This window comes from Amphiura filiformis, chromosome 20, assembly GCF_039555335.1.
Source record: "Amphiura filiformis chromosome 20, Afil_fr2py, whole genome shotgun sequence".
Lineage (NCBI taxonomy): Eukaryota > Metazoa > Echinodermata > Ophiuroidea > Amphilepidida > Amphiuridae > Amphiura > Amphiura filiformis.
The window spans coordinates 32,220,986-32,247,105 of record NC_092647.1 but is presented as its reverse complement, the minus strand read 5'-3'; the positions used below and the strand labels follow the sequence as shown (position 1 = coordinate 32,247,105).

At 37.9% G+C, this 26,120-nt stretch overlaps 1 protein-coding gene across 1 annotated transcript; it reads right to left on the bottom strand.

Annotated features, from left to right (window-relative positions):
• Positions 1-4,489: 4,489 nt before the first annotated feature.
• On the bottom strand, positions 4,490-26,120 carry LOC140142607 (uncharacterized). Its single transcript, XM_072164607.1, has 8 exons — positions 25,727-26,120; positions 23,447-23,647; positions 21,075-21,149; positions 14,131-14,426; positions 13,574-13,690; positions 7,619-7,806; positions 7,007-7,231; positions 4,490-6,296 (listed from the first exon to the last, which is right to left on the bottom strand). The coding sequence occupies exons 1-8, from the start codon at positions 25,983-25,985 to the stop codon at positions 6,167-6,169; spliced, it is 1,491 nt and encodes a 496-aa protein (XP_072020708.1). The 5' UTR covers positions 25,986-26,120; the 3' UTR covers positions 4,490-6,166.

The window sequence follows — 26,120 nt, the reverse complement described above, 5'->3', positions numbered from 1 at the left end:
ATGCAGTGGTGCATTCAGCGGGTGAAAATAAATTCAAATAAATTAAGGTAAGGCTTGCCAGGTGAAATCAGGAAATGGTGGTAAAAATGGTATTTTTAGGTTTTCATATATTTGAAAAATGTACACTTTTAGTTTTAAAATGTTTTTTGTCCAATTGAAATCCGATTTAGGGTTTAGAAATGGCGCCCAAGTGAAGCGAAATTCCTGAACACGAAATTTGACAATTACCAATTTTCACTAAAACATGCGTTGAATTTTATTGTTTCGGAGGGCAATTTTTAATATTTTTTGTAAAATTAAGTTATTTAAAGGGGCAATATGTCTAAAATTTTGACTAATTATAGGTTAAAGAACGCGTATTACTTATTGGGAGAGAAATTAGACAAAATAATGCACGCGTGCGGATGTTGATGCGTCTAATGCACGAGCTCCGAAGGGGGAGTGCATTAGACGCATCAACATCAGCACAAGTGCACTATTTTGTCTAATTTCTCTCCCAATAAGTAATACAAGTTTATTAATCTATTTCATACACGAGAAGAAAAAAACACGTGACTTTTTTTTTTTTTATATAACAAATTATCACTAAAAATGTTGGAAAACAGAACCAAATCTAAATGCATCAACCCGCCCGAAAAATGAATCAATCCTACGCGACGCGAACGCGCGCGAAACACTGCACGTAGTACGCGGAGTGCACAATATACACAATCAATGCATGTTTCGTACTTTTCTAACAGCTTTTCTGATTGGCTGCTTTGATATAAGAGTGTATGAATTTGTAGTAATTAACAACTTTTACAAGTTTTTTGACACTTCCAAAGCTGGTGAGTTAAATAATTTGGCCAACATTTTAAAATTCAGTATTTCTAGACTTTAAATGCAAATTAACGCAAAATGTCAAATTTCGGCCTCTTGACCCTTGCGCGCAGTTTTTTAAAGTAATTCTAGTCAACAGATCCTAATAAAATTTGGCATATGGTCATCTGATCCACTTTCCAGGGAAACAAGACTATGATCCACTACTAAAGTATGCAAAAGAGACTAAGGAACACCGGAAACCACTCAAACTTGTTTCCCGGGACAATGGATCAGATGACCATATCAGTCATACCTGATGAAGTCCTCCGATGAGTAGGACGAAATATTGTAATGAGTATTCACTTGGTTTTGGCAAACTAAATCCAAAATGTTGTTATATATACTAGTCAATTTATACTCTCATTTCCACATCTTGTTTCTAGCTGTGGCTTACTGGCTTTAAAGCAATTCTTACAACACCTGTATCCATTCGAAATAACGCTCACGGTACTTTTGCATTAACAACAAAAATAATCAACAATAACTGTTCATGGCAATAAAAATACATAGAGATAGCGTAATTTGAGATACAAGACTCAAAGGGCGAATTTCTCGACGGGTGGCTTAGCAGTTGGCTAGTCTAGCCTCAAGGCTTAAGAGGTCGTAAGACCAGGCTTAACTGAAAACACATTCCCCGAAGCACGGCTACCACAGCCTCGAGGCTTCGTTAGCCTGTGGGCCAGGCTTGTAGGATTAGCCCCAGGCTTCGGTAAAATTTGCATTTCTCGAAATCAGTCTTCTGTAGCCGTAGTCTACGCAAGCCTGTTAGGCCAGGCTTACAGCGGCTTTTCTTGGCCCTGCCTCAGAGCAGGTCTTACGTCGTAAGCCGTGTTCTATTTCAATTGACAAATTGCTTAAATTTGTAATGCAAAGTTTTTCTTTCATATTTTTGAGAAATCGAAACAGATGCTGTCTTTCATTCAACATAGAGTAGGCCCCTACCCCTAAGTAATAATTATTGTTCGATTTAGTTGAACATTTCACCATTTTATTTTAGTGTTCATTCGAGTCAGTTAAACTTTGTTGAACTTTCTTTTGGAGCAACGGTGCCCAAGGGGTGCAATTAAAAGCGAGACGCAATCTTCGACGTCAACTTGCTGTCGTGAGCGTCTTTAGGAAAGGAAGGATCCTTTTCTGAAGTATTCGGATACTAAATCGCGCAGCTGATTCAGTATAGGCAATGTTTTAAGGCTTACTGATCTGTTTGAACCTATAACTTGTAACGGTCAACAAATAGGAGCAACCCTCTCCTTCCTGTTCAACAAATATTGCTAACCTTACAATATTTTGCTACAAGAAGACCCCCATATTTGACATGTCCAAAACATTGACCATGTTGACGTTCCACATGAATTTGCTCCCATGCTTTCCTATTTTTTGCCTGAAATTTATTATCGGACGCCTTGCTTTCAATGACATGAAACAGTGGCTGCAAAATATGCAGTAATTCAATTCTGTAGGCCTATACATTTGTTGCCTGAGTGCGACTTTTCGGAGGCATGCTGATGGTAATAATGATTATATTTGTGAACAAAACGGAATTGTTTCGTTAACATACCCGAAGGAACAGTTCTTGAAACGTTTGAATGATCAAGAAACAAAACTTCTTTTATCGTCATCATCATCATCATCATCATCATCATCATAAACTATGCACTCATGCTAAATTCGCAAATAGAACATGAAAATATCAGCAATAGATAGCACACATGATGGTTGCCAAATGCTTGGTTATGTTTTTGTTTTTGCACCAAAATTATCCTTAAATAATGTTTTACTTTTGACAAACCTACGTATGATTTGTTTGAAGTGTGAAACAATTTTTGCTTTAGGCCTACTTTTAGGGGAATCAAAGTTTCCTTTTCTGTAGGCTTGCAGTTTGACCCTTTTTGAAATGCAAAGAAAAATTAATGAGTCGAGTAAAAAGTATAGAAGTATTCATGAGCAAGCAGGACTCATAATAAAGTAAAGTGGAAATAAAATGAATACATAAATGACACAAAAACAGAAAAAATACTAGTCTTGCATCAAGTTGTGTACGGTGTAAGCCCAAGCACAAGACCGCCGGTCTAGGCTAGTCTTTGCGCTGGTAACCTTGTTAGTACGGTAAACCGTGAAGGACAACAGCTTATGCACCTACCTCCAAATGCCTATACAATTTAGTCGCTGGTAGAAAGGGACGAGGTTGTCAAGCGTTAAGCCTGCAAGGCCACTAAGACCAGGTTGAATTTGCGTTCAAGAAATCCGGCTACAGTTAAGACTCGGGCTTCAAGAGCGGGCTAGGCTTAGTAGCCTCAAGGCCACCTTAAGCCTAAGGCTTACGAAGACTCCTATCGAGAAATTCGCCCAAAGAGTTCAAATTGATGAAACCTCATTTAAATGCTTCATTGAGCAAGTACATCATTAGCTGTATGTTAAAGGCCGAATTGTTGTTACATAACCTAAGAGCAAGAGGCAAATTGTTCCAAAATATGGATACCCTGTCTTATATAAAAGACATTTCATCACATTGGTGTTTTGCAGGGTACTCTTTGAGCAGTTCCTTGCTAGATGCGAGTTGGAACGTAGGTGTTTGAGTTCTTACAAATATTAAGATCCTTGTCAAATAAGAATTTTAGATTTGTTTGATAAATTGTTTGCACAATATCAGGTTAAATAAGTAAATAATAGACAAATTTAAAGATTATTCTAAAATCTAAAATGCAATTTTGTGTCCCTTTTTAAATATGTCACAAATAAATTAAAGTATTAGGAAACCCTCATACCTGGTATTAGTGGTTTGAAAATGTTATTATCAGGTTATTATCTTTAATACAGCAACTTACATTGTGAGATTGAGGCCTTAAATGGGTTGATAGCATCCAAAATATGATAAGAAATCAATATGGCAGCCATTTGGATGCCATCTTGGATTTAGCTATTATTAGAATGGCTATCATATCCATTCATGACCCTGGGAACTGATCTGCTCAAATAACAACCAGATTCATGCACAAGAAATTATAGTGTTTTAAATACTATGTAGTTTTATACATTGAAATGTTATATATTAATTAATTTTGCATTGTACAAAGTTTTCAGTATTTTCACACACTTGGTCAATGAACTTTGAGGCACATCACACTTCAAAAATAAATCTGAATTCCAATCCGATCAGTTGACTGGGTAAGGTATATGCATGTTGTAAAGATTTTTTGAAATTTCAACATTGCCTAGAAAATCAATAAAAATTGACGTTTTTGACCAAATTGATCAAATTTGAAATAAAACCCTACAACTGGGTACCACTGGTTAGGAAATGTTATTATTCTTTAATATGACACCTTACCTGATAATTGGAGCCTTAAATGGGCATCCAAAATAGGTTAAGATTACATTTTTGCATTGCACTATTTTTTCAGGATTTCACACATACGGATCAGTAAGGTTTGACACATCACAAGTTAAAAATGAATCAGAGTTCCACTTCCAAACTGATTTTTTGACCAAGTGATCACGTAATATCATGTCAAATTTAAGATAAATATTGGATACATTCATAGCAGTGTAGATAATGTATGTAGATGTAAAGATTTTTTTTTAAATTCATTATTGTCTAAAAATCACTAAAAAAATTGCAGTATTTTGATCCAAAATGGGCCAAATTTGAAATGAAACCCCTCAAATTGGATATTGGTGGTTAGAAAATATTATTATCTTTACTATGACACCTTACACTTGATGAGATATGATCTTAAATGGGTTGATAGCATCAAAATAAGCTATACGAGGTCAAATGGCGGTCATTTTGGACGCCATCTTGGATTTCTATCACTTAGCTGCCATACTGGAATGGCTTTCATAGCAATTCATGACCCTCTAGGTATAGACATTTCAAAACAATTAAAAAAAAACACAACGAGATGTTGCCCCCTGACTGGTGGCACTATCTCCCTTGGCCCATGGACTAATTATAAACTCAACCCAGAAAGTATCAAAACGATTATAGATGGTCAGATATATCGGGAATTGAAATATATAGCAAAAACTTATTTAATGTATATAAAGTGTGGATGTTGCGATTGTGCACTTTAACCGGGACGCACGTGACCGGTCCATAGTTTATTTCCATGACCGGTCCATAGTTCATTTTGCGAGCATAGTTAATTCAATGACTGCACTTTCAACCAATCAGATGACATGAATCTAAGTATGAGGTATATAATACGTATTATATACCTCATACTAAAGATTCCCGTCATCTGATTGGTTAAAAGCGCGGGCATAGTTTTGACAATGCCTGCAAAAGTAACTATTCCCCGGGCATAGTTCTGCATGTGCGTTGTTCCCAGCGTAAGATGATATTACGCACGCGTTACTGTTTTCGCGTGCTATTAATTTCTCTTCCCAAAATCGATGCTTTTAACCAAACAGATGACAAGAGTCTTAAGATTTGGTATATAAAACAAATATTGACTGTTTTTTATTCGGCTACGCCTCGGGCCATAGCCATGGTTTTGAGATCACACAGCGCTCGAAATAAGGCGCGTCCTTGCGTCAAATACCCGTGAAAGTAGGCGAGGACCCGCACATTTCATATGGTACGGGTCCGCGTGACCCGTAAAAATTAAACCATGCAAAGAGCAGAAAATCTTTTGTTGTTCCACTGGAAAATCTGGTTCACATAATACGTCCAACTCACTGAGTACACTTTCATTTTCATTTCCCATCAAGTTTTGAAACCGGGTTTTCAATTTTCTACTGCTATAATGTTAGTGCACAAGCAGGAGGTAGCCTAATTATTGTTTCTATAGTCTACACATCATAATATTTTATAATAGTGGGACCCTTGAAAATTAGTCAGGCCCCTTGAAATTTCACAGGCAAGGGTCCTGGGTCGGACCCTTAAAAATTGGTGAGGACCCTTGAAATGTCAACGGCAAGGGTCCGGAGGACCCTTGGATTTGTTTTCTTATTTAGAGGCCTGCTCTCACAGCAGTCAATATTTGAATAGTAGTATACGTAATATTTTGTGCTTTTCCTAACGTTTTAAATGTGCAACAAAAAACCCATTAAATTACTCGGTGGCACGAACATTCCTATGTTATGCTACTGGTTTGACCACACGCCTAATATAGTGTGCTTTGGAAGGTGTTTCTGACCCTTCTGTATTTCTCATGGTTTTGCATGGCCTTTAGAATCCTGGGTTTGCTGAGTTAAAATCTATGGTTATTAACAGTATTAGTCTACGTTAATTTCGGGTCTGTTTTCTGATGCTGTCCTTCAGCTTCAGACTTGATTACATTTTAACATGTGGCACGTTCCATTAGAGTTTCTGGATATCAACTGAGATATTGGTGTATAACACGTGGAGTGTGACTTCCGGTTTTTTATACTGCAAATTGTTCAAACCGTCTTTTTTGAGTCGTGGTTTAAAGTTCTTTAGAAGATTATGCCTGAAACGAAACAATAAAAATATTAAGATGATATTCTTATTATTGTTAAACCAAGATGATCACTCGGAAATAAATCAGGCGTATTTAAAAATTTGTGTCATTTTGAGAAAACGAGACTTTTGTATGTAAATTTATATGCAATACATAATAGTATGTGAGCCTGGGGGTTGGATGGTACCACTTGGGGAGGGCAAAGCTATACTTTACCATAGGTAGTTGACATCATGGTCTACACAAAAATGCCTGATAGCAATTGAACCGGGGTAGCTTTCGGCAGGTAAAGGTCATCGAACTTTGCACTGGGTCAAATTTCAAACTGGCTCAAATTGTTTAAAACTATTTCATTGTATTCATCTAGTCACAAGGATTCAGAAAATGTATAGTTTTATTTACCATTCTTGAGTTATAACCGAAGACTGTGACTGTTACTTTTTACATGTTTTTTAACTTGAATTTTGAACTTCTACTCTTTGTACCATTATTTTTGGTATTTCTTTAATTATTATTAAATTTTCAGCTTTGAGACTTGGTGTAATTGAAGAGAACTATATTTAAAACCTATACACCAAAAAATTGCAAAATGACCAAAAATCACGATACGTCATTATGCATGTGATGTGATGAACCCGGCGAAATAACAATTGGAAATGGACAAGGGGGAAAGGCGACATTTTCTTTACATTCATGGGCATGCATGTAACTCATCTTACCTCTCTTTCATGAGTGGAGCACTTTGATGATGATGTTTAATGACATTATAGTATCCTTTAGGTCCTTTGATACGGGTGATCTCTAGTCCGGCTTCTCCAATGCGTTTAAATATTTCATCATCCTCACCACCCCAACCCCAATAAACGTTGGGAAAACCATTAATTTGGAATACTTGACCTCGGCCTAATCCCATCACAGCACCAAAGAAATTATTGTAGGGTAATCTAAAAAAAGAAATAAATACAGAAACGAAATAGGTTTAACCATACAAACGGACATCACTATACCACATCACCATCCCTACATAAGTTACACCGAGTGAAAAAATAGTTCAAAAGTTGTGAGCCGATTGAAATAATTCTTTTGGTTTATTAAAGCTAACGATTAAGGGTTTCTTTTCATACCAAAATATATTTGATCAACTTTTCAGAAATAGGAGAAAAAGCGGGCGCAATGAGGGGCCTCTGTTATTTTGGGGGGGACACCCTGTATTACAAGGGTTACCATCGACTTGCCCAAATATCGTGACTTACGTGTTGAACCAATGGCCAGTCAAAAATACTGGATATGTTATTTATGGTCGCCCGCCCGCCCTCTGCAAACTGACTTACTTATATTGCCATCGATCTGCCCCACTCAAGAAATGCCTTGGCATGCCACTACAGCCATAGTAGTTGTTGTCGCTAATGGGGATATGATCCACGTCGTGAAAAATAAAACAGTCCCATTTGGAGAAATTTAGCGACTCCAGGAAGCCCACGTTCATTAACATAGCTCGGTTGAAGTTCAGCTTATTTGCCTGTGAACATATCAATATATAAAACTGAGCATGCTGAGGGCAAGAAGACCGTAAGTCCATATTTGGCGTTTTGAGATATGATCGTTTAAGGCCGTACTACACCCATATATTGGTTTGATTGGTCTAAAAAAATATTTTTTCATTTATAGCTAGGCGATATATGCACGGATCATGTGAAATAAAAATAATTATGAAAAAACTTTGTAAAAGTGTGTCTTTTAACCCATTTGTCTTAAAGTTGACTGGTTGGTAAGGACGCTTATTTTTTTAGCGATCCACTTTTTACGTCTGTGACAGGCGGCGTAGGAAGCGCAACACGTGACGTACGAGGCTGGCGAAGATACACTGACAGCCCCATTCAAAATACACGGTTAGCAATTACATTAATAGAAAATTATCATACTTGCAGTGGGGTACTTTGTCGTACCCCGACGGTTTTAGAGTAAGATAATTTTGCTTTGACACCACATAACAAATTTAGAATTCTTTGTGACGATTTCATGATTATGTGTTAAATCTAATGGCGACCTCAAAATTGGCGATATCGCTTCCATCACCGCCTGGTCTGTGATGTCAACGGATGTCACTCTCCATAGGGATGGGCGATACCAGCTTTTGTCGATTGTCGATCTAGAGCAGTCAGGGGTGGCGGCCGAATTTTTAGAAAAATAAAATTAAATAAAAAATTGGCCGCGGAGCTATGCTTGCGCGACGCAGGAGGTTGTCTGAGGGAGGATGTTCCCCCCTCAGAAATAAGAAACTGGTGCAAAATGAAGATCTAATTGAAGCAATTTGGTGGACAATTTTGGCGCTATTACTCACGGTGTAAAATTGTAGTTTGGCGGCCGAATATTTGTGAAATGTGCGGTTCATGAAGCCTTTCTTGGACAAGTTTCCCTATTGTCGTAGGCCTATAAATTGTTTTAAACATAAATCGGCGAAAGAAGAAGCGAAAATGGCCACTTGTATATCGATTACGCAGGGGAGTGTAAAATGAAGAAAATTGAAGTGTTTTGGTGGACCATTTTGGTACTAGTGTGTAAAATTTTAGTTTGAAAAAGCCGCGAATTTGTTAAATGATGGTCCATGAAACCTTCCTTGGACAAGTTTTCCCTGTAAGCCTATACCGCAAATTGTGTTAACATAGGGCTTAAATTTGCAAATGTTGGAAGAAGAGCGAAAATGATCATTATGTTTATCCACTACGCAAGGGTTAGTCTGAGGGGATGTTCCCCCTGAGAAGTTTGAAAAATTTGCAAGATGAAGGTCGAATTGAAGCCATTCGGTGCATTGTTTTTACACTACTATTTGAATCAATTGCTTTAATCAGAAAAAAGGGCCCGAACTCAATTTGCAAAACTTGAGATTGGCAATTACTAAAGCATGCGAGTCCGTCTTAATACTGACTTTGGTGGCAAAATGTGAGGGCCCTGCATATCGGCGGACCCGCAGTAATTTTCACATGCTTTTAGGACGAGGACCCGACTTCAAGCAATACCTAAAATAATCGCAGGCATATATAGGACCTACTTCCAATCGTCCCGACTGTGCGATTATTTAGTCGGCCTACTCAATTACGTGCAATTTAGTTTATCTCCTCCTTTCCTCCATTTTCTCCTCTTTTTCTCCTTTCTTCCCCTTCTCTTCTTTTTTTTTTTGGGGGGGGTGGGCCCATCAGCCCCCCTGAATCCGCGCCTTAAATGAGTCAATGTGTATGTTGGGGAGGGAGGGGGTACTGAGGCCTACCACATTTAATAACGAACTTGCTTACTCTTTGTGGGATTTCGAATCGCAACACAGGTAATAATAAAAACAGTAGCAAACTTCACTTTACTAACAAGATACAACAACTTTACAACTTTCTTTTTAATTAATGAAACAAAGCTTATTTTTGACTCAGAGTTTAATTTTAAGATGCTAGCCGAAGTCAATAACTTTGCACATTTTTCGGGTTCCTTTGTTTCCACTCTTGTTAAAAGAAGACATAAAACCTGATGATCAGCTGACTCTTTCTGTTGACAATTTAAGTTTAAAACATTATTAACACAATTTGTGTGTTGATTGTAAACAAAACCAATAGGCCTACAATTGGCTAGTTTCAAATCTTTCGTAACATATTTTAAACCGTGTTTTTGTACTGAAAATATTTTGTAAAAGATTTGCAATTACTTTGATTGGGATCGAACACTGCCACTTTACAATGCTCAAGGTCACCAAAACTCAGATGTGTGAAAAATCCTTTTTGTTAAAAATTGTATGAAATCATCCCTCAGCGTAAACTAGTTTCTATACACTTCTAAATGTGAATGATACGGTAGGTAGCTGGAAAGTGTTTTGTGACGTTACATGTATACGTACATTAGGAAAACAATTGTTATTTAAAGCACCGTAACATTTTTCAAAATCGGGATTTTTACCTAATTGTAATAAATATAACATAACAAACACACCCTGAAATGTTTTATCGTGTAGGCCTACATGCCCCGCTAAAATAGTACCCGCCATGATGTGCTGCTGAGTGCATATCCCATAGACAAGCCATTGGATTATTCAAAACACTGTACAATGTAGGCCTAGCGGTGAGCCCAGGCTGCGAGATCTGGATCTGGATCATTTATACGCCAATAAAAGCAGTGGAGTCTGCACCCGGGATTCTGCATCACACTAGAGTTGGAGATAGTCTAGACCTACCACACAATTTATTCGCTACCTGAAGTCGCTAATAGAGAATGAGAGCTTAGAATATTCGTTTATATTTGTTTTCAATTTTCTAATATTTTTTCAATACGTTCCATTCAATAATTCTTTAGGCCTATTCTGTCATGTCTCAGAGGAGGCTTAAAGGCATTCCTACAATGCACTATGATTGGGAAATTTGATCAATATAATCTAATGTTAAAGGCAAAGTCCCCATTGCCACACACACAAAATTGTAATTTTAAAACTGCAGCCAACGAGCTAATAGTTGAGACTTATGACTGATATTTGATTTTCTTACAGGAAACATTCATATTGTCCCACTGCATTAATTTTATTCCTAAGTCTCGATGTTTTGAATGTTAAATAATAGGATGAAAACACCAGATATTTGCACACAATCCCAATGCAAGGTATGATCAACTGTACCACATGTGTACAAAAGCCAGACATACAAGGTCAGAAACCCCATTGGGTTGTGGGAATGCCTTTAAACATCCTCTGGTCATGTCTGTAAAGTACGGTATCGCACGCGTACCGGTATCAGAGAATCCGCGGTATCGAGTATCGCGCAACCTTAGTCAAAGGTCAAAACCAATTATAAAAATATGGCGTCGATTTCGTCGGCTTATCTTCGAAGCGAGCAGTGATTTTATCAGTTCCAAGTTTCACACGGATTTTTCATCTTTTCCTCAAAGTGGAAGGAATACACACCCGCTACAGGTAAGTGACGAAACCGTTACTACACATGAAGTTTTAGGGTGTGTCCAACAGTTTAATATTGAGGTTTTACCATTGTGAACATACCGATTCACATTATTATCGTGTTTTCTAAGCTTTCTATTTTCTCAGAAAACTGAGCAAAAATTCACCTAATACTGAAAATTGACTGTTTTGACTGTTCTTTAATTTCAACCGTATCAAACCTGAAACAAATGTGCTGCCTTGTGAACACAAATTTTGCATATCATTGTCAACTGGAAGGGGAAAATAAGTTTAATTTCATTGATAACATGAAATTGATGCATATTTGTGTTTTCAAAGCTGTGCATAATTAATGCATTTCCAAAATAAAAAATATTTTGGTACTATTAGGGTCTGCCATTGCTGATAAATAAGTGTGTCAAGTGGATTCACGTCAGCAGTTCTGAAATTGCAAATATGATCAAAATTGTGATGGGGTCATCATGTACCTCTCTTTGGCTTGTACAACTAAAAGCATGTAAGCTACATTATTATCAATACCACCAATAGAACGAGAAGATTTGCCCCTTCATTTTGCATACCACTTTGACCAATTTTTTTTTCTCATTTCTTCACAAAATGCAAAAAACCCGCAAAAAAATGTGATGGGTGTAGTACCCCTTAAACTTTTTAAAATAAGATAATTTGGAAACCAAAAAAAGCCATAATATTGACACTTCTCAGGTACATGGGTATAGACACGAAGAATCATTTTGTATATCAACCAAGTAAATATCTGTAATATTAATCGATATTGTTCGATTTATCATTTTTGGACTCACGGTCTTCTTGCGCTGGGATTGAAACAAAAGCTTATAACTCAAAACAGAATGCAGATGTTGGAAATACTTATTCCATATTGGTAATCTATGTGCAAAGACGACCTACAAAGCTTTACACATTCCTTTAAAGTGGAATTCACCATTTCCAATGGTACAAGCCCCGGGGGCACTCACTAATATTGGTGACAGGGATGTGCGAGCCTCTCACCCAAAGACCCCCTTTTTTGTTTACTGAACTCGATCTCACCCATTCACACTTTTTTTGTTTTCCTGCCACCAAAAGACCCTCTTTTTTCAAATCCGATTGGATTCCAACGCTTCCCGGTACGCTTTGTTCCCGCATTCATCTCTACTCGTTGCTTTGTCGCACGACACAAAACTTGTATTGCCGCCAGCACGAGTCTGGTTGTTAAGACCGAAACACCCCTAGTTTCGAACTGCTGTCCGCACCTCCCCGTCACTTCCAAAGTCGAGCGCCCCCCCCCCCGGTACAACATTAACATGAGTACATGTAGGTGTATATTACACATGGATAGTCTAACAATTAAGGTATACTTTCTCAGCAATAAGATATCAAAAAAAAAAGAAATATTGGTGCGTTTACAGCCTTTTTTACGCACAATGTTCATGGTCTTCTCCATCTATAGACATGTTTAATTTTAGTTATAGTTTGTTTATACTAAAATGCAGTAAACCTTTGACGAGCGCGTATTGTAAGGATACATCGCATATTTACTGCGTTGCACGCACTTGTCTCTGATTGGCTGCTGAGGCGATCTGTTGTTGCCGAGTGGAAATTTATGAATGAACTGTGCGCCGTACGCGTTGTTAGCGCCGAATTTGCAACATCACGGTAGTCGCGCTCGTCAAAGGTTTGCTGCATTTTAGTATAATAAATCACTTTTGTAAAGATGTTATGTAGCATATTACTATTAATTATAAGCCTAGTATGCTATTGTGAAATAACTTCTCATTCACTTGTGTGCCATTTATCTGTTATGAATAGTGACAGCTATATACAGTAAACACAACAACAACAACAAAAGATAGGCTCCATGTACTAATTCCGTTGGTGCTACATTTTTATGTACCATTGCCAATAGTGCCCAATACAACGGAAAATTACACAATTGTTACAAAACGCTACAGCCAGGGCCTCGTCAATCGGTTAATCCCTTATAATCTCATCTTAATCCACACAACTTCCCCACAATACCGTACCCCGGATAGGTGTGTCCTTCGTCTAAGAGAATACCAAACAAATCTCAACTCTAATCCTAACCCTAACCCTAATCTTAATCCTACCCTAACCCTAACATTTACCCTAATCCTAACCCTAACCCCTAATTAATCATACCCTAACCCTAACCCTTACCCTTACCCTAATCCTAACCCTAACCCTAATTCCTAACCCTAACACTTACTATAATCCTATTAGTATTTCGTGCTCTCTTACACTAAGGATAAACCCCCAGAAATGGGTGGGATTAAGAAAGTACTTGAACACTGAGTGCATAACGTGTGCCAAAAACTATTGTACATACCTGCTCAGCAACATAAAATCCAAACTCCAGCTTTTGACGCTGTAACATAGGCGTGAGGAAGCGGATAACAATGGGTAGATGAAACGAGCGGTTTCTGTACGGAATCACAATGGCCACCTAAGGATGCGGGGGAAAAAGAAAATATCCGATGATATGAAATATACAGGGGAATCACGCATCGCACACTAGTACAATTAAACATGAAATTACAATAGAAAAATAACATACACAGGCAGGTAAACCAGAGAAAAAAACTCCGGATATATACATGCCTGTGCGGGGAATTGAACCCCATACCCTCTCTTACGGGGCGAGCGCTCCTACCACTGAGCTACACAGACTGTCCCTGATAAACCCTGACTCGGTCGCGTTTTTTCGGGTAAAATCAACCCTTTTTGGCCCTCAAGCGCCGGATTTTACATGCGTCGTCAATCAAAACAAACATGCAATCCCCCAAACGCAAAATATGTGTTGGCAGGTCCCATAGAGCAGTGTTTGTTTTTTGCCTCATCAGCGTGTTTAGTAAGTACAATGGGTCATTAATTACTAACACTCACCTTCCATCTTGGCATACAATCTGATGGCGTCCAAATTCCACCAGGTGTATACATATAATTGTCAGTTAGCATCCGATTGGATTCCAACGCTTCCATGTAAGCTTTGTTCCCGCATTCATCTCTACTCGTTGCTTTGTCGCACGACACAAAACTCGCGTTGCCGCCAACAAGAGTCTGGTTGATAAGACTGTTAGTCTTTTCTACCAATCGTCTAGCATCCATAAGCCTCTCCCCGAGTAGGATTTTTTCAACTTTGTCAATAGAGACATAGCTTAAATTCACCTTTCTTTCAATTACTGTGGAATAAAGATACGATATATTAATTACCGTTTTGTCATAAACAATAGGGATCAAATCAAAACTCGACCGCTGGTTGACCACGTTTCTGGGCAGTTTCTGGCAGAAACCAGCTGTTTCGGGTGTTTTCAGCCGGAAACCGCCCCGGAACCGGCAGTCGAGCTTTGATCCCTAAAGGAATGAGGAACAGAAGTATAGACTAGTTGCAAATGCTGGTCACATACCACAAACCTAGCTGGGGCATGTTGGTGTTTAGGAGTTAATAGCTAAATGCATTAGTTGCTGTTAATGGTGGATATACCCCTTAAAGATGTCCAGATCAAGCAATTCTAAGATTGGACCTCAGATGACCTTTGATCTGACCCTTACAAGATGTTCCATAATGTTCCCCTGGTCATGAGGTTTGTTGTTACCTCTTACAGATGTCCATATAACGCAAGATTATGACCCCAGACGACCTTTGACCTGACCCCTACTCTGGTCATTATTGGCCAAAGCATGTCTGAGCTAGAGCAAAAGTTGTCAGAAAGAAAGAAAGGACCAGATGACCTTTGACCTGACCCTTGCAAAATGTTCCAAAATTTTACTCTGGTCATGAGGTCTGTTGTCACCAAGTTTGAGCCACGTACCCCATTCAGATGTGGTCAAATGGTCAAATGGTGGGAAATTCCAGATAGATGGCGCTTTTCAAAATGGCCACCAAAATGCCTAAAATGGTCAAAAATTGCCACAAAGTGTGTGATATAGGTATCATAATCCTAAAAATATATCCTACATGACAAGGTATATATTTTGACATGTTTTTTTTCTTCCTGTGTTTTATAATTATGTATGTTTTATGTATGACTGTTGTGACCAAGTCTTGTCAAAATCGGTCAATGCATGTCTGAGATAGAGCAATGTTGACAGAAGAAGAAGAAACCAACAACATAACAATTATACCCAGCTGGGGGTGTAACCCCCCCCCCCAGTTAGGTAATTATACCTTCCCAATGTACACATAGAAGCGCCTACACGGTCAGTACAATAACTACAAGTCCTTGCAATACTAGAATTTACCATAATGGTCTAGCAAGAGGTCATGATTATAACCATCTCCAACAGCCAGTTCCCCTTGGTTGCTCTTTAGATATGTTAGTTAATAGGACCAAGAAATACTGTATTAAACCCAAAACAGATAACGTTGTTGATAATTTATACTTCCGAACCAATAGTGTCTTTTTTATGGCCACTGCATATGGATCCAAATGCCCTGGCAAGGAACTAATGTCTAGAGAACCAATATCAAAATGGCCACTAGGAGCTACTAGCATTCATGAGCTGATTTTTAATTTGTTCCGTTAAGAGTATTATGCGTTTTCTAATGAGTTGATAATGTGTTTTTATAAGAAAAATGGACATAATCTCGATATTCTAGGTTAACAATGTTCGTTATTGAATTATTTTTTTCAGAAGCAAAAATTATAGTCTCATAGACAAAAAAAGGGCTTCAATACATAACAATTTAAATAATAAATACAACTAGATCTGGCTACTGATCTGGACCTAGCCTGGGCCAGAAATGCCAGTCTTAACGTTTGACCTTTGATCGCTAAACTTTGACCTTTGGGGTCATAAATATTTTCAACATGTTAAGAATGTCGTAAGAATCATTCCTGTTGAATTTGAGCTTGATTGGACCAATTTTAAAATTTGACCTTTGACCCCTAAACTTTGACCTTTGGGGTCACAAGTATTTTTAGTATGTTTAGGATGTCATAAGGATCATTTCTGTGCAAGTGGCATCAGCGTACTAAAGCGTATGAAACAGATATGAATTTTTGAAGATTTTTAGATTTTAACCGGAAATGACCTCTTAATGACCTTTGACCCAAAATCGGAGAATAACTTTTGTGTACCTGTTAATGTCAATGCATGTGTGTAAGTGCCAACTCTGTACTACTTAATTTGTGCGAGAAATAGCATTTTGAAGGTATTTCGTAAATGACCGGAAGTGACCCTAAATGACATTTGATCCCAAACCGGAGAGCAACTTTTGTGTACCTACGAAGCGCAATACATGTGTAACTCTGAGCTATGAAATTTGTTGAAAGAGTAGCATTTTAAGCGGAAATCACGTTTTTGACCCCTGTGACCTTTGACCAGGAACTGGTCATGTATCATGTTACATCTTGGACAGTGATGCTTGTGACCAAGTTTGATATAAAATTGGATCGGTTGAGCCCATATTTATTGGTCGAGCTATGAGTTTTAAAATATTGGACGAGACGTAGTCGAGTCCAATATTTTACAACTCATAGCGAGACCAATAAATATTAAGCGTAAAGCATCAATTTTATCATTATTATGTTTTGGATCCAATATTATCACAACTTGGATCCATCAAAACATAATAATGGTCAAAATCGGCCTCAGCATAAAGGAGCAGTGAACCTGTTGCCAGAAAGAAGAAAAAAAGAAGAAACTAGACTTAGCTGTGGTCTAAGACCACGAACACAGCCGTGTTGTGACCCTAATGACCTTTAACCCCAAAATATATGAAAACGCCCATAGACATTGGCTAAAGTCAATGCATGGGTGCACGTGGCACAACTTTACTATGTTATTTGTGGCAGAAGGGCATTTTGAAGGTTTTTCGTCTCAGACCGGAAGTGACCCCTTAATGACCTTTGACCCCAAATAAAAAAAATACCACATATGAATTGGGTAACCATAATTTATGTGTGAACATTCAATTTTTGTTCTATTTTTCTTATGCAAATAAAAAATTTTGAAGGTTTTTCGTTTTATACCGGAAGTGACTCCTTAATGTCCTTTGACCCCGAATATGTGAGAACCCCATAGACACTGAGTAATAGCAATTCATGTGTGCAAGTGGTGTCACTGTCCTATGTAATTTGTGGGAGAAGAAGCATTTTAAACGTATTTCGTTTTATACCGGAAGTGGCCCCTTAATGACCTTTGACCCTAAATAAAAAATACCATACACAGGGTAACTATAATTTATGTGTGAACATACCGTTACTGTCCTGTGTTTTTCTTAGCAAATAATTTTTTTCGTTTTATACCGGAAGTGACCCCTTAATGACCTTTGACCCCAAATATGTGAGGACCCCATAGACACTGGGTAATAGCAATGCATGCGTGCAAGTGGTGTCACTGTCCTACGTAATTTGTGGGAGAAGAATCATTTTAAACGTATTTCGATTTATACCGGAAGTGGCCCCTTAATGACCTTTGACCCTAAATAAAAATACCACATATACACAGGGTAACTATAATTTATGTGTGAACATACCGTTGCTGTCCTGTGTTTTTCTTAGCAAATAAAGTTTTTTGTTTTATACCGGAAGTGACCCCTTAATGACCTTTGACCCCAAATCTGTGAGGACCTCCATAGACACTGGATAATAACAATGCATGTGTGCAAATGGTGTCACTGTCCTACGTAATCTGTGAGAGAAGAAGCATTTTGAGTTGAAATCACGTTTTTGAACACTATGACCCCTGCGTGACATTTGACCCCACGAGTTTCATATGACATGTAGGGGCATGGTAAATGATGGTTGGGACCAAGTTAGGTCAAAATCGGTGTAAGCATGTAAGTGCTAGAGCAAATGTAGTGGTCGGCACAAAGAAGAAGAAGAAAGAAGAACTAGATTTAGCTGTGGTCTAACCCACGAATACAGCCGTGTTGTGACCCCTAATGACCTTTGACCCCAAAATATATAAAAACGCCCATAGACATTGGCTAATGTCAATGCATGGGTGCACGTGGCACCACTTTGCTATGTTATTTGTGGCAGAAGGGGCATTTTGAAGGTTTTTCGTCTCAGACAGGAAGTGAAGGGAGAAGATGGATTTTAAAGGTATTTCGTTTTATACCGGAAGTGACCCCTTAATGACCTTTGACCCCAAATAAAAAAATACCACATATACATTGGGTAACTGCAACTCATATGTGAACATACCGTTACTGTCCTATGTTTTCCTTAGCTAATAAAAAAAATTGAAGGTATTCCGTTTTATACCGGAAGTGATCCCTTAATGACTTTTGACCCCAAATATGTGTACACCCTATAGACAATGGGTAATTACAATGCATCTGTGCAAGTGGCGTCACTGTAGGAGAAGATGCATTTTGAGTTGAAATCACGTTTTTGACCCCTATGACCCCAGCGTACCCCACGAGTTTCATGTGACATGTAGGGGCATGGTCAATATTCATTGTGACCAAGTTAGGTCAATATCGATGTAAGCGTGTGAGTGCTAGAGTAAATGTAATGGTTGACAGAAGAAAGAAGAAGAACTAGACTTAGCTGTGGTCTAAGACCACGAACACGGCCGTGTTGTGACCCCTATGACCTTTGACAACAAAATCTACGCAAACCCCATAGGCATTGGCTTATGTCAATGCATGTGTGCACATAGTATCACTCTGCCATGTTATTTGTGACAGAAGGGACATTTTGAATGTGTTTGTCTTGGACCGGAAGTGACCCCTTAATGACCTTTGACCCCAAATAAAAAAATACCACATATACATTAGGTAAACATAATTCATGTGTGCACATACCGTCATCCTCCTCTATGTTTTTCTTAGCTAATAAATTTTTTGAAGGAATTTGGTTTTATACCGGAAGTGACCCCTTAATGACCTTTGACCTCAAATCTGTGTATGATTCATAGGCACTGGGTAATAGCAATGCATGTGTGCAAGTTGCGTCACCGTCCTATGTAATTTGTGGGAGAAGTAGCATTTTGAAGGTATATCGTTTTATACCGGAAGTGACCCCTTAATGACCTTTGACCCCAAATAAAAAAATACCACATATACATTTGGTAAACATAATTCATGTGTGCACATACCGTCACTCTCCTATGTTTTTCTTAGCTAATAAAATTTTTGAATGAATTTGTTTTTTACCGGAAGTGACCCCTGAATGACCTTTGACCTCAAATCCGTGTATGATTTATAGACACTGGGTAATAACAATGCATGTCGTCGTCCGTATTCCATAGTGGCGTATAGTGGGGCTCCGCGAATAAACAACTTTTCGAGAAAATCGGGTTTGAAGAAATGCCAATTTAAAATCGAGTTGTGTAAATCAGACATTCATTATATTTTGTAAATGATGTGGAATTTCTGTAGTAAACTAAATAGATTTTATTGTTATATATTTTTCAAAAGAAATAAATACATACTATTGCTGGCAAACTGAAAATAAAACTATACGTCACTATGGAAAACGAACAAAACGCAATACCCTAACCTAACGTTAACCGTACGCCACTTCGGTCGCCGTGTAATCCCTATGGCGTTACTTTTCGTCATTCGTATTCCATAGTGGCGTATAGGTCCGATGCGTGTACGCCACTATGACATACGATGTTTTTCATTTTGCCGATATTTCATAATTATAAAATGTAGTAAAAAGTGGCGTATGGTCGATACGCCACTATGGAATACAAAAATGTCACTTTGTAACTATACGCCACATTTAATTAATTAATTACTAATTAATTAGCTAATTATGACTGATGAGACTTAGAAAAATGAAAGAGAACATCATTAAAAACATATGTGCCAATTTTCAAAAAATGACCAAAAATCACTATACGCCACTATGGAATACAGCCGACGATGTGTGCAGGTGGCGTTACTGTCTTGAGAAATTTGTGGGAGAAGTAGCATTTTGAGTTGAAATCACATTTTTAACCTCTGTGACCCCTACGAATTTCATGTGACATGTAGGGGCATGGTCAGGGATGATTTTTGACCAAGTTAAGTTAAAATCGATGCATGCATGTAAATGCTAGAGCAAATGTAATGGTCGGCAGAAGAAAGAAGAAAGAAAGAAAGAAAGAAAGAAAGAAAGAAGAAGATCCTGTAAAAAAAAAGACACAGCCGTGACTAACGTCACGGCTGTGTAAAGAACCTGTAAGAAAAAAGACACAGCCGTGACGAACGTCAACGGCTGTGTAAAGAACTAGACTTAGCTGTGGTCTAACCCACGAACGTCACGGCTGTGTAAAGAGGTGTCCCGGCTAGATAATATGTGACCCGGCAGCACAAACGAGCCGTAAATTCCCTAAATTGTATTCTGAGTTATGGTGTAAAATGTGTACGAAGGTCGTATTCATCGGTCACTTAAGCTGGCGCGACATCTGTCTTATTTTGATAGTCACAACACCAATCAATAATCCTATTATTGAAGTGGATAATAAGCTTCTACCTTAGATGGCTATAGAACTTTTAATAGCTCTGGTCTTTGTTTGCTTTTGCTAAATCCTTTTCAAGTGGTGGGTTATTTGTATAGGTATGCATAACCAACAATTAACAATGAGAGAACCTTCTTAAACCTCGTTGACTTGGGGATGATTTGAAATGACCGCCAATTATGACTGTTTGATATTTATTGCCAGCAATGTGGAAAAAGAGACACACATAGAAACGAAAAAAGCTATAATTTTGTTGAAGGAGCAAAGTTTAACTAACCATAACTCCGCTTCTGGATATCGTTTGAAGTCAAATGATATACCATTTTTAAGTTTATGATGTTTATTTTTTAAACACGAAATAAAACAAAATTGACCGGGGAGGAATTTACGGCTCATTCGCCGTGGACGGTCACATATTGGCCTACCTAGATCCGGAATGTCGAGTTCTGGACAAACAGATATGGCATTTTTACGCACAATAATGGCGACAGGTTGTATATCTGTGGGGAAAAAGAACATTTTGTAATACTTACTAAAGAACTATAGAGAGGGAGAGAGATAGAGAGGACGAGAGAGAGAGAGACAGACAGACAGACATACAGACACCCAGACACCCCGACACACACACACCCCGACAGACAGAGACACGGACGGACAGACAGATAGGGGGAGAGAGAGGCATAGAGAGGGAGGGGAGGGAGAGCGAGATGGAGAGAGAGGGATGGGGAGAGAGGAGGAAAGGGGAGGGAGCGCGCGCAAGAGGGAGTAAGACAGAGAAACAGAGAGACAGAGACAGAGACAGACATACAGACATTTAACATGTTAATAAAAATTGAGCAAAGAAAGTAAGGTCCAAATAATTTAAAGTATAAGCCTACTAAATGAAGCCTAAATAAGCATTAATTTACTAGGTAAAACACATCATACATTTACGTACAACTTAGCCAACAACTTTTAAGTTGTTGGCTAAGTTAAAACTCGCATTGATCTTCCCTTGTTTTTACAGATTGTATTGTTAATATACGCTTAAGGGCTCGGATAGCGACGTTTTCACGTATTTTTTGTGGGACATGAGAGCACATCAGACATAAATCGAATTGCATTTTGAATACGAGGAATTCGTTTTGGTAAATAATTAAAAATTGATATTTTTGAAATTTAACAGTCCTCGAAGTTAATTGTATAAATTTAATGATGCATTCGTATATGTCAGAGAAAGGCATTTATGAATGGCGTGTTTTTTACAATGTAATCAACACTCCATTCGTGGAAAAAATTGGAGTAGTAAAACAATACTGGGACGTTATAGGTGTGTATTAAGCGAAGGTAATAATACAGGCTGAGTCAAAAAGAAGTAAACTCATGTTTGAGGGGCTGGAACTTGCGATTTGCAAGGAATCTGCTAAAAATAAAAATACCACTAAAAAAAGCAAATTCTACACGTCTAAATAAAAAATAATTGTTGCAATTGTTTACAGCAAACTAAAGTTATACTCATTTGAATACAACCACCCATTTTTGTAGCTGCACATGGCTGATTGACTTTCATCCACTTCAATTTCGAATAATCAGCAAAGTTCTAACAGGATTTATTGTTGAAAAGACAATTTTTGATTTTAATTAATATTCAACAAAGTCCATGACGGTACTATAGTTTGTAGGGATACCAATTCAAGTCTTTACGAACGATCCGGCAGAAGCTTGATTGGGAAATGTTGGGTAAAGGATTGAGCTGATCTTTGGTCTTGCTGTAACGCATGCCTAACTCTAGCAATGTTCACTTGTGATCTAGCAGTTCGTGGTCTGCCTGAAGCTTCCGGCTGTCTGTTCATTGGTGCCCCATGCACATTGAGCTTGTTCACATTCTTATATACTGCTCCCTTACATGAAACCCGGTGAGCTGTAGGAGACGAAGAAGACGCTGATCTTCAGTGGGACTCTTAGATTCATGATTCTTCGTCGACAGAAACGTGCGCTCCCGTGCGGTAAATTGTGGTGCCATGTTGTCATTTGGCCCGTTTTATTATAATGTAGTGCAATGTGGTAAAATTCATATTGAAAAGAGCCTTTTAACATGTTGGAAAAACCACACCTGCCACAGAACTTTATTTTCATTTGAATATCGCACCTTACCAATCAATATAATAGGTAGGCCCCTACTTGGGAAGTGAAACCGTGTGTAGCTACAAAAATAGGTGGTTGTATTCAAATAAATATAACTCGAGTTTGCTGTGAGCAATTGCAAACATTTGCTCTTTCTAGTGGTATTTTCATTTTTAGCCGATTCCTTACAGATCTCGAGTTACAGCCCCTCAAACATGAGTTTACTTCTTTTTGACTCAGCCTGTATAATAGTTGGAAAGGTAGTGAAAGAAGAAAAGAAGGGGAGTGGAAAAAAGCGACGAAAAAGAAGGAAAAGAGAACTGATGGGAAAAAAAGGAGAGACAATCGGGAAGAGAAAATTCCCAGCAAACGCAACAATATTTTTAAAAGGGTTTAAAAACATTTTTCAAAATTGGTAAAAAGAGTTTAATAACATTTTAGCCCTATTATTGCAACGTTTTCAAAATGTTTTAATTGTGCCATCAAACGTTTGCAATTCATGCGTTCTTTTGAAATTTGCAAACGTATTTACAGTAACATTAAAACGATTTGTTGTGTGTGGGAGGGGGTCGGGAGAGGTGGGGGTTGTGTGTGGGTGTGTTTCTCTTTTTGTTTTGTTTGTTATTTTTATATATTCAATCATTAAATTTTTTATGGCAAATGTTTTAAAAACGTTTTGTGTTTACTGGCTTACCATTTGATTTCGATGTTGCATTCGTTTCTGCTGCTACTGCTTCTTCTTTTGGTTTAATCAGAGGAATCATTGGTTTAATGATGAACATATCAGCAGCGTTAAATTGATCATGGTCAATCTCGGGAAAAGCTATCCAATTTCCCAGACTACGAAGTTGACGCTTTGTATCATTACTCGATAGTCTAGACTCAAGTGTGTTTTCTGATAAAAAAAATATTGATGAGTCATATGAATTTAACTCAATCATTTAGTAAACGAGAGAATGGTTTTTGACCAAGCAGTTTCTAAACAGCCACAAAAGGACTACTACATGTAGATTATAGGACGTACAGACCAGAAGTGCTTAGTTTCTTACTCCGGTAAGATTTAGTACTATAATAGTAGAAGGTAGCAAATATATATCCAAATCCAAAACCACCTTATCCCACCTACGTAGTTTGCACATTAATATATCATTTATGGTTTATATTTACTCATTTGCGACCGTAGTGAGCGAAAAAATAAGGTTCTTTATGCTTTTTTGGTCAAAAATGTCCACTTTTGGTTTGGAAGAAAAAAGCCCACTTTTTAAAAATCCGCCGCAAAATAAATCCCCCACAAACATCAAACCAAAAAGGAGATGTGCTTGGACAACATTGCATTTGGAGTGCAATGCTGTCGAATTTGAACGTAAACATCTTTGAATCTCTACCCTATCGTGTCTCTGATTAAAACAAACCATGCTGACACTAAGGACCACAATGGCCTCATTCCAATGGCATAGTTAAATAACCTCAATTAAACAATCATAGTGTAAAATTCGGCCGCAAGTTGCAGCGTATGAGTTTGTGTACCAACATTTTCAAAGTCATTCAATGAATGTACAAATGTATTGGGGTTAAAGAACTGTGCCCTGATAGATGAACATGTTGTGGATCCTAGTGTGAGTTTTCTTTAGAATAATTTGTAAAAGTGATATTTGTTAGATATAAATCCTTCAAAAATGTTTTGTCAGCCATTGGTGATCGCACGCGCGAGTCTCGATATCGTTTATTTCTAGTAAAAGAGCTTCGGACTTTAAACCTCAAATTTCATCTAAGGGATCGTTCATTAATACTTTGGTAGGGGGCTGGTCTTCCTCAAATCTTCGCTCGAAAACTTTTGACCCCCCCCTCTATGGACCGCTAAACTTTTTTGACCCCCTCTTTTGACAGACAAAACTTTTTTGACCCCTCCCCCCTCCTATACACCTATTATAGTGTTGTTCCCAGTGGTGTGGTCTCTAGGTCACATGTCATTGAGTGAGGAAAATGTTTGAAACATTCCCGGTGAGACAATTGCGCATGAAATACAAGCACAGGGAAATGTTCATTTGATACTTAATTTAGATTTGTTCCAAATCAGGGTGTTTATCTGATTTTACAGGGATAAGTGAAATAGAGGATTTATTTGGAGGTTCATGCACACACCATAATTTGGATCCGTGGCTATTATGATAGTACAAATGCAAAAAAATTGGCCATATTGAAACTTAAATGGTCAAATAGTGTTAAAATTGGAACTAATTTATGCAAAAAGCTAAAATGTTCAAAAATTACGCAAATGTACACAGGCATCAGTTTTGACCCCCCGTAGACCATGGCACCTGGATCTGTGCCCACCCAGGCTGTCCTATGGTAAATCTACCCATGGGCCTATGTGTACAAAAATAATTTTGCAGTGAGAAATAGTAAACTGAAGTGTGTAGTTTACGTGCAAAGAAATCCAATCATATTGATTTAGTGTATTTTGATCAGATTGATACATAATCATGTTTGTAGCATACTTTGTAGAGATATGATAAAAGTGCCAGTATTTCTTAGACCAACCCAGATGTTGCATGTTGCTGATTATCTTTAATGTTATATTAATTAATAGATTATGTGTACACAGAGAAGATGAGAAAAGTCATCTTCTCCGGTGTAAACTAAGTGCCATCATTTTTTCGAACAAAAGCACTGAAAACCCAAACTTGCCCATGTTAAAAGTGATATAGATGGTCTCAATAAAAGCAGAAAACTTTTTGCCCCACCCCCCTTTCCTACCACCTAAAACTTTTTGGTCCCCCCTCTTTTAAGGTCCAAAACTTGTTTGGCCTCCTCTCTTTTTACCAGCCCCCCACCAAAGTATTTCTGAACACTCCCTAAGTGAGGTTAAATGTGATGCCTAAGAATGATACGATAAACATTTCAATTGTTAAACAAGATTAATAAAATGGATGAAATTGTTATCAAAGGTACACATTTACATATACGCTTTTACCTGTTCTTACGACACCTATAATCGTCCAAAAACCAATTGTCGACACACACGATAATATCAGCAAGAAATACAGCATTCCTAAAGTGGGTCGTCGTGTTACATAGTTGAATATCCATACTAGTGGGAAACAAATTCGATAAATAACGGCAAATATATGATGTTTGCAGATTGTACCGTTCGAACGCGATGTAAAGTTATCACAATTGCGTATAAACAACTCGTTTTCGTTTCGAAATCCTTTGCTCCTATAGTTCCTCATATTGGTCGCCAGTAAACTTCCATGTATGGAAATCTAAGTTTATATGGTCAGAGTTGACGCTGTGTATTTTGATGATTCTGTAAGTTAGTGCTCGACTGGTAGCTATCTTAATTTGTTTGGGGATTTGATATCATT

Excerpts from the sequence above, each read along its gene's own strand:
- LOC140142607 (XM_072164607.1), bottom strand. The coding sequence starts at position 25,985 with ATGAGGAACTATAGGAGCAAAGGATTTCGAAACGAAAACGAGTTGTTT. Across the intron at positions 21,150-23,446 it reads TGCAACATCGAAATCAAATG|ATATACAACCTGTCGCCATT; the intron begins GTAAGCCAGTAA and ends TTTTCCCCACAG. Across the intron at positions 7,232-7,618 it reads GCAGATCGATGGCAATATAA|ATTACCCTACAATAATTTCT; the intron begins GTAAGTCAGTTT and ends TTCTTTTTTTAG.